This window comes from Chenopodium quinoa, unplaced genomic scaffold (genome assembly GCF_001683475.1).
Source record: "Chenopodium quinoa cultivar QQ74 unplaced genomic scaffold, ASM168347v1, whole genome shotgun sequence".
Lineage (NCBI taxonomy): Eukaryota > Viridiplantae > Streptophyta > Magnoliopsida > Caryophyllales > Amaranthaceae > Chenopodium > Chenopodium quinoa.
In genome coordinates, this window is record NW_018744304.1 from 6,167,727 (window position 1) to 6,174,422 (window position 6,696).

The following is a 6,696-nucleotide window of genomic DNA, read 5'->3' on the forward strand; positions in this document are numbered from 1 at the left end:
TTTTGCTCTAATTTTCTGATTTCTCTCTCTTCGCAATGGCAAGTCATGTTTCAATTGGCTTTGCTTTGAAATCGAAGTCTAGGGGTAGGGCAAACTCTGCTCAGTCACAGCTAGGGCTAGTGTATTGCTACCATGACGAGGTTGCTCCTCTAAGGATTGTACGCCATGATGGTCCTACGAAGGAAAAGCAGTTCTATGGGTGTTCTTATTGGCCCATAAGTTGTCTTATTTGTGAAATTAAATTTTCTAGGTTTTTTTGTGTATTGATGTTGAGAAGTTTTTGTTTTTTAATTTAATTTTGAAATGTTTGGAGTATTAATTTGCTTAATTTGTAGGAGCAGAGGACCTGTGGGTTTTTCAAGTAGCATGATGAAGTTGATGATGTACGTGTGCTGCAACAAGTTGTTGCTGACATGGGCTCTAGGATCATGGAGCTTGAAGATGAGAATATGTGTTTAAGAGAGAGGGTGAAGAAGCTGAAGTCCAAGAAGGAGGTGCTCGAGGATGAGGTTGCAGAGATGGGCATCGCAACCACTGAGACAATGTATGAGCTGAAAGAACACAACACTGATAGGAAGCTCATGCTGACATTGGTTTTCTCCTGGTGCTTTGTCACTTTGGTGCTCTTGTTTAAATAGGTGGTGATGCAGTAGGCTAGATTGGGAAGGTACTTGTTGAAGTTTTGGGGGTATAATTTCTCATTAGCAGTAGTTGTTGTTGGTGGATGTATGTTGGTGTGGGGTTTATTTATTTTATTTTTTTTTGTTGATCTGGTTGATTGATGCTAGTAGAATTGAATGTCCTAAGGGACTAGTAGTTAAGTTTAGTTTTAAGAAATGGACATAAAGTCCATGTAAGTGCAGAACTACCTAAATTTTTTGAGAATGTAAGACTTTCTTATGCAATATATATATATATGACTGTTTTAAGTAATTGTTGCTAATTTAGTTATTTTTTTAATTTACTTAAATGTAGCATCATAATTGCAATTATGTACCAAAGTCATTCCTATTTTTTATTTTTTATAAAAAAATAAATAAAATAAAATAATTGTACCAAAAACATGGACATCATAACAATACTGATACTCCTGATCTTTTGTTGTATGCAGTCACATCTTTTGCTCCTGATCCTCCAGTTACCTGTACAAACAGAGTGTTAAGTCAGTTAAAACTGAACATACTTAATCATCATCATCTATTGATACAATGGGAGAGGCTTACATTTGAGTATGTAGAGCCATCAGGTGTAACAAACACCCCAAAACCTTGTGGCACCTGAGCTCTTCCTCTACCACCCCTGCCTCCCCTGGAGCCCCTCCCAGTAGTCTAACTTCCCCTTGTGGAAGAGTCTCCCCTCCCTCTAGCACTTCCCCTACCCCTTGCAGAAGTGTTACCCCTTCCCCTAGTTTAAGTTTCTCCCCCTCCTATGCCCCTGCCCCTTATATTTCCTGTAGCTCCTCCTCTGCCCCTCACATTTGCAGTAGCTCCTCCCCTGCCCACTACTCTTCCTCCTTTACCAATTTTAGAAGGTTGGGTTGTTGCTGTTAAATGGACAGATGGGCCTGGTTGATCTTGTGGAGGTGGATCAACTTGCTTTCTAGGCCTGCCCCTTGGTCTCTTTGGAGGGGGTTCTATGCTGGTGGTGGCAGTTCCTTTGTTGGGGAAGCTTCTTTTGTTGTGTCCTTTGGTGTTGTATACACTACAAGTCATCTCCATGCCATGTTTTGTGAGCTTCCATGGGTGCTTAGGGTCTTCAAATGGGTCATTTCTCCTACTTTTCCTTGGTCTACCAAGGCCTATTTTTATGGGTGGTGGCTCTAACACCAAATCACTCCTAGGCCAATGTCTTTCACCATCCAATGGTGGAATTGAATTTGAATAGGATAATAGGTACATATACTTTTTGTAACAGTCATCCACAAAATCCTCTGCATTCTTGTGAGAGAAAAACATTGCTGCAAGTGCATGTCCTGTTTTCAAGATGAACAGTGACTGTGTCCAGTCTATGGCTCACTTGGAACAATGCTGGGCTTGAAGGAAGTACTTCACATTGAGCAGCCTCCTGTTTTTCCGAGTCCAGTTTCTTCTGAGTCCTAGGACAAATTATAGTGGTCTATTTCTCCATCTCTTGTTTTTTGGTCACTAGTCTCTTCATCAAGGAAGCTCTTATGTCCTCAAGCATGTAAAGTAAATGCTTTGTCCTAGCATTTATAATATACCCATTGAATGTCTCTTCCATGTTGCTTGTAATCACATCAGCTTTCACTTCTGTCTTCAAAAAGGCTTTATAGAAGACATTAGGGTTACATGCCTTGAAAGCTTGTGCAGCAGCTGGATTTGCCTCTGCTAATTTCTCAAGTGCTTCCTCATAATCAGCTTGACTGTATGCTTTTGCACAATTCCAAAAGAGGAGCTTATATTCATCCCCTTTGAAGGATTTATGCCAATTAGCATATATATGCCTTGCACAATGTATGTGCTCAGCATTAGGGAGTACCTCACTAACTCCTCTCAAAATTGGCTGCAAATCAAACCAGTTCAAAAAATTACAAATTAAACAACAAATACAACAAAGCAAGAAAAATAGAAAAATGTAATGCAAGCTAGAGCAGGGAGTTACCTGATGCTCATCAGACACTACCACAACTCCAGAACCATCCCCAATGCCAATGTTGTTGCTGAGATTGCTTAAGAACCATTCCCATGAGCTTTTGTTTTCCCCTTCCACCACAGCCCAAGCAATTGGGTACATTTGGCCATTCCCATCTCTCCCTACAGCTGATATTAACTGCCCTCCAAGAAAGGTTTTTAATAAACAAGGATCTACACAAATTATCTTCCTACACCCTTCCTTCCAACCTTTCTGCACACCCTCAAAGCAGACATATAACCTTTGAAAAATCAGAGGAGGTTTGTCTTTTTCCATATAAGTCACCAACTCAATCTGTGTGTTTGGAGTAGACCTTTTCAGGGCCTCCAAATACCTACCTACCTTCCCATAATGTTCCCTCATTGAACCATGTAGTTTCCTATGAGCATGCCACTTCACCTTGTATGCAAAATCAGTCTTCACAATAACCCTATAAGCTCTCCTAACAGTCTCCACAATTTCTTTAGCAGGCCAGTGAGGCCTAGCCTTGAACACATCAAGCAATTGGTCAGCAAGCCAGCTACATTTCAATTGCTTGTTTTTCTCCATGTTTCTAATACAACTGTGGTCAGGCACAACAGTTCTAACTACAAATGCACCCCTCCTAGAATCCCAGCTTCCATACAACCTAATTGGACAACCATCTCTACTCCTAACACCTATCCTTTGTTGCCTACTCTTGTTAGCCAAAACAATGTGCAAATTTCTGCCTTGGAACACTGCAAACTTAGCTACAACTTCCTTAAATTCATCCCTAGTAGTAAATCTTTGACCAACGCTCCACTAAAAAACTGTGAAATCAGTTTGCTTCCCCACTAACAGCCCTCTTCTCTCCTTTCTTTGTTGGATGGTCTCTTCCTCATCACCACTACCAGCAGGTGTGTGAATCTCATCCCCAGGAATCCTCATACTCAGACTCAGGGTCACCCTCCTCCTCTGCATGATTGTTCTGAACCACTCCTGCCCCCACTTGTTGTGCAGTAAGGCTACCCTTATCAGCTTCAGCTTATAGTTTATGAGCTAACTCTACAATACTACAGTTGTATCCCCTAACTCTATCCCTTGTTGTCTGTAATTCATCATCACTACTATCCACCCCATCTAACAACTCTGGATCTTTTAATTGCTCTATGTCATTGTTTCCAAAATTTGCCTCATAAATCTCATAATCAGCTAACCAATCCTCAACCTCAGTACTCCTTTCATTCAGTTCATCTTCTACTTGAAACAAATACTCATCATCTTCATATTCCTCCTCACTTGGTCCTAATTCATAATCAGCATCTGAACTATCCTCATCATCAGAGCGCACATCATGCAGCAACAAATCTAAAGGAACTGGACTGCTTGGTATGTTTTCCTCCCATTCATAATCTTCAGGCACTTCAGATCTAAGAAATAATGGTGAAGGATCAACTGTGTATGTAGGTTTAGTTTGGGGTTTTTGTGTTTCACTGGGGTCTTTATGTTGTTGTGGTTTGTTTGAGACTTTTTCACATGCTAAAGGGTTGGAATCAGCCATTACTTTTGCCTTTAATTTGTTTGATTTGGGAGTGGGGACCACCTCAACTGTTGTCTTCCCTCTGTCAGGAAACTCAGCATCTACAATAGATTCCTGGGTCAACCTAGGTCCCTTTTTTGGGGTCAATTTTTTAAGCCTAGTTGTTTCACTAGGGTTGTGTTTTGGGCTGCAACTGGGTTGGGTTGTGTTTTGGGCTGCAACTGGGATGGGCTGGACTGTGTTTGTTGATCCAGTTTGGGATAGATGGACTGGGTTTAACAAATCAACCTCAACACAACCATGATCAACATACAAATCCAAACATCTAGAACTAAGAAACACTTACCCCATTGTTCTGACCTCATCATCATTATAGACACTCCTTAGCCCAACCCAACATCAGATTCATGCATCAAGTAGTATATAGTGTAAACATCAACATAATTACCACATTTAGCTACCAATTCTTTTAAATAAAACCAACACAACTCATCAGCATCAATGGAAAGTGTCCTATACTGCCCTCCAACATATTTCCATGCACCATTTTTCCCCATCTTAAACTTCCCCCCATGGTACAATTTCAGACATACATTTTCCATAGTTAAGAAATCAAACCAGGATATTCGTGCAATTAAATTATTTCAAAAACCCTAATTCCTTCGATAAACACACAAATTTAACTCCAATTGGTCTAATTACATGCAATGAGCAAAATTCACAGTTAGGGTTTGTAGACACCCATTTGTGTCTCCCCAAAACCAAACCTAGTGATGAGTACCTTTCACGTCTAGGGCGAAGGCAACTTCAAATATGGCTAGGTGTTTCTAGATCTTGTGAATGCGGAATTTTGTATGAAAAGCAAAGTTTAGAGAAGAACGATGAATGAATGCTAATTAAAACTGATTGTAAATCATGAAAATTGGTGAATGATTAAGAGAGAATTAGAGAATTAATGATTGCGAATGAAAACTGATTGTAGGTGAATGTCGATTATAATTGATGATGAAAACGGAGTTTTTAATACAATATTTATAAAGAAAATAAGCCAAAAAGATAAATTAAACAAACCAGAGTCTGACGCACAGAAAACAGAGTTGGCGCCAACCCTGGCTAGCTGGTGCCAGGCACCAATGGCTAGCGCCAGGCCTGGTTCCAGGCGCCAAGGCCTAGGGTTAGGCGCCAAGCTTATTTCCAACGCGTTTTCGAAAATCAGATAAGTTTTCCGTACTGGAGGATAAAATCATATAATTTCCTTGAAAATGCTATTTGATTTTGATTAAAACTCTAAAAAGTCAACAAAAGTCAATTTATCAATGCTAATTGAATTAGGAATGAAAAGAACTTTCTAGAAGATTCTAGAAGACCAAAACCATTCCTAATTGCATTAGGAATGATAAATCATATTAGGCCCTCCCCTAGATCATTGGGCCGTATATAAAGCTCAAACCGGGCCCAGTTTAGTAAATTGGCCATAACTTCCTCAATATTCATCGGAATTGGGCTTATAATATATCGTTGAAAAGGTTTTTGCAAGCTCCATCCAACTACACTACTATTGGACCCATATCATGGACCAACCAAATTGGAGTGGCTTTTTTCTTAAAATAAGTTTTCAAAAACAGAGAGAAGAGAAAAGAAAATAAAACTTTCCGCAACACTAGACTTTCCACACTTTCGCTTCATTCGATTATGATTCGACGTGAAAGGTACTCATCACTGGGTTTGGTTTTGGGGAGACACAAATGGGTGTCTACAGAAGCCCCCACTTTGACTGAGTTTGGAGAAACGCAAGTTTTGAAAACAAAAGTCAAAGTATCGATAGGGACGGAGAATGACTCAGAACGTTCTGCGATCCTAAATCACTCTTGTAACGCCGATACCTGCAAAACTAGCATTAATTAAGCAGATAAAAGAGTTAAGAAACGCGTATCTTGCACCGTCGAGCACACGTCTCTGAAAGTACCGATTTGCTGTTTTGATGACCTCCTGCAAGCTAGAGAATGCCATCCCGCTTGAAAACTGCTACGCCCGTAACTGCTTCCAAATTAGAATATTGCTTCGCCTGAAACGATCCTCCTCTTCTTTGATAATATTCCACGCCCAAGGGAATACTATCGAAGATTATTTCTCTCAAAATTACCTTCAGTTGTTTGTGACAACTCTCCACTATCTAGGGAATGGCCACCTTGTTGTTTCGATGTTCACTCGTCTCTGAACAAAGAGCTTCTTTTTCCGCTGTGATAGTCTTCGAAAAGATCACTGCTTTTATCCTTAATGCTGCTATGCCAGTACGTCGGCGCTTTGCTGCTTGTGAACCAGTATGTCAGTGCTTTTGCTATGATGACAATTCTCTTTTCTTTGGGAATAGTTGCCAACACAACTCTTGTATGATGTATGACCATCCGATTTAGGGAAAGTTGTCAATGCTTCGTAACAATCCATCCTTGGAAATGTTGCCACGATGAAGCGACAATCTGTACTTCAGAAAATTTGCCAAAATCCAATTTTTGGGAAAAGTTGCCAATGCTTCGTAACAATCT

General features: G+C 40.2%; 1 protein-coding gene across 1 annotated transcript; it reads right to left on the reverse strand.

Annotated features, from left to right (window-relative positions):
* Positions 1-2,115: 2,115 nt before the first annotated feature.
* LOC110695855 lies at positions 2,116-3,594 on the reverse strand. The gene is made up of 3 exons (XM_021873080.1): positions 3,473-3,594; positions 2,623-3,418; positions 2,116-2,523 (listed from the first exon to the last, which is right to left on the reverse strand). The coding sequence occupies exons 1-3, from the start codon at positions 3,592-3,594 to the stop codon at positions 2,116-2,118; spliced, it is 1,326 nt and encodes a 441-aa protein (XP_021728772.1).
* Between the last annotated feature and the right edge of the window lie 3,102 nt (positions 3,595-6,696).

What these genes read in the sequence shown, in the direction of transcription:
- LOC110695855 (XM_021873080.1), bottom strand. Translation starts at nt 3,594, where the DNA reads ATGCAGAGGAGGAGGGTGACCCTGAGTCTGAGTATGAGGATTCCTGGG. An exon ending in AGAAAGGAGAGAAGAGGGCT is followed by an intron (nt 3,419 to 3,472) that starts GTTAGTGGGGAA and finishes CGTTGGTCAAAG; the next exon opens with ATTTACTACTAGGGATGAAT. An exon ending in TAGTGTCTGATGAGCATCAG is followed by an intron (nt 2,524 to 2,622) that starts GTAACTCCCTGC and finishes TTTGATTTGCAG; the next exon opens with CCAATTTTGAGAGGAGTTAG.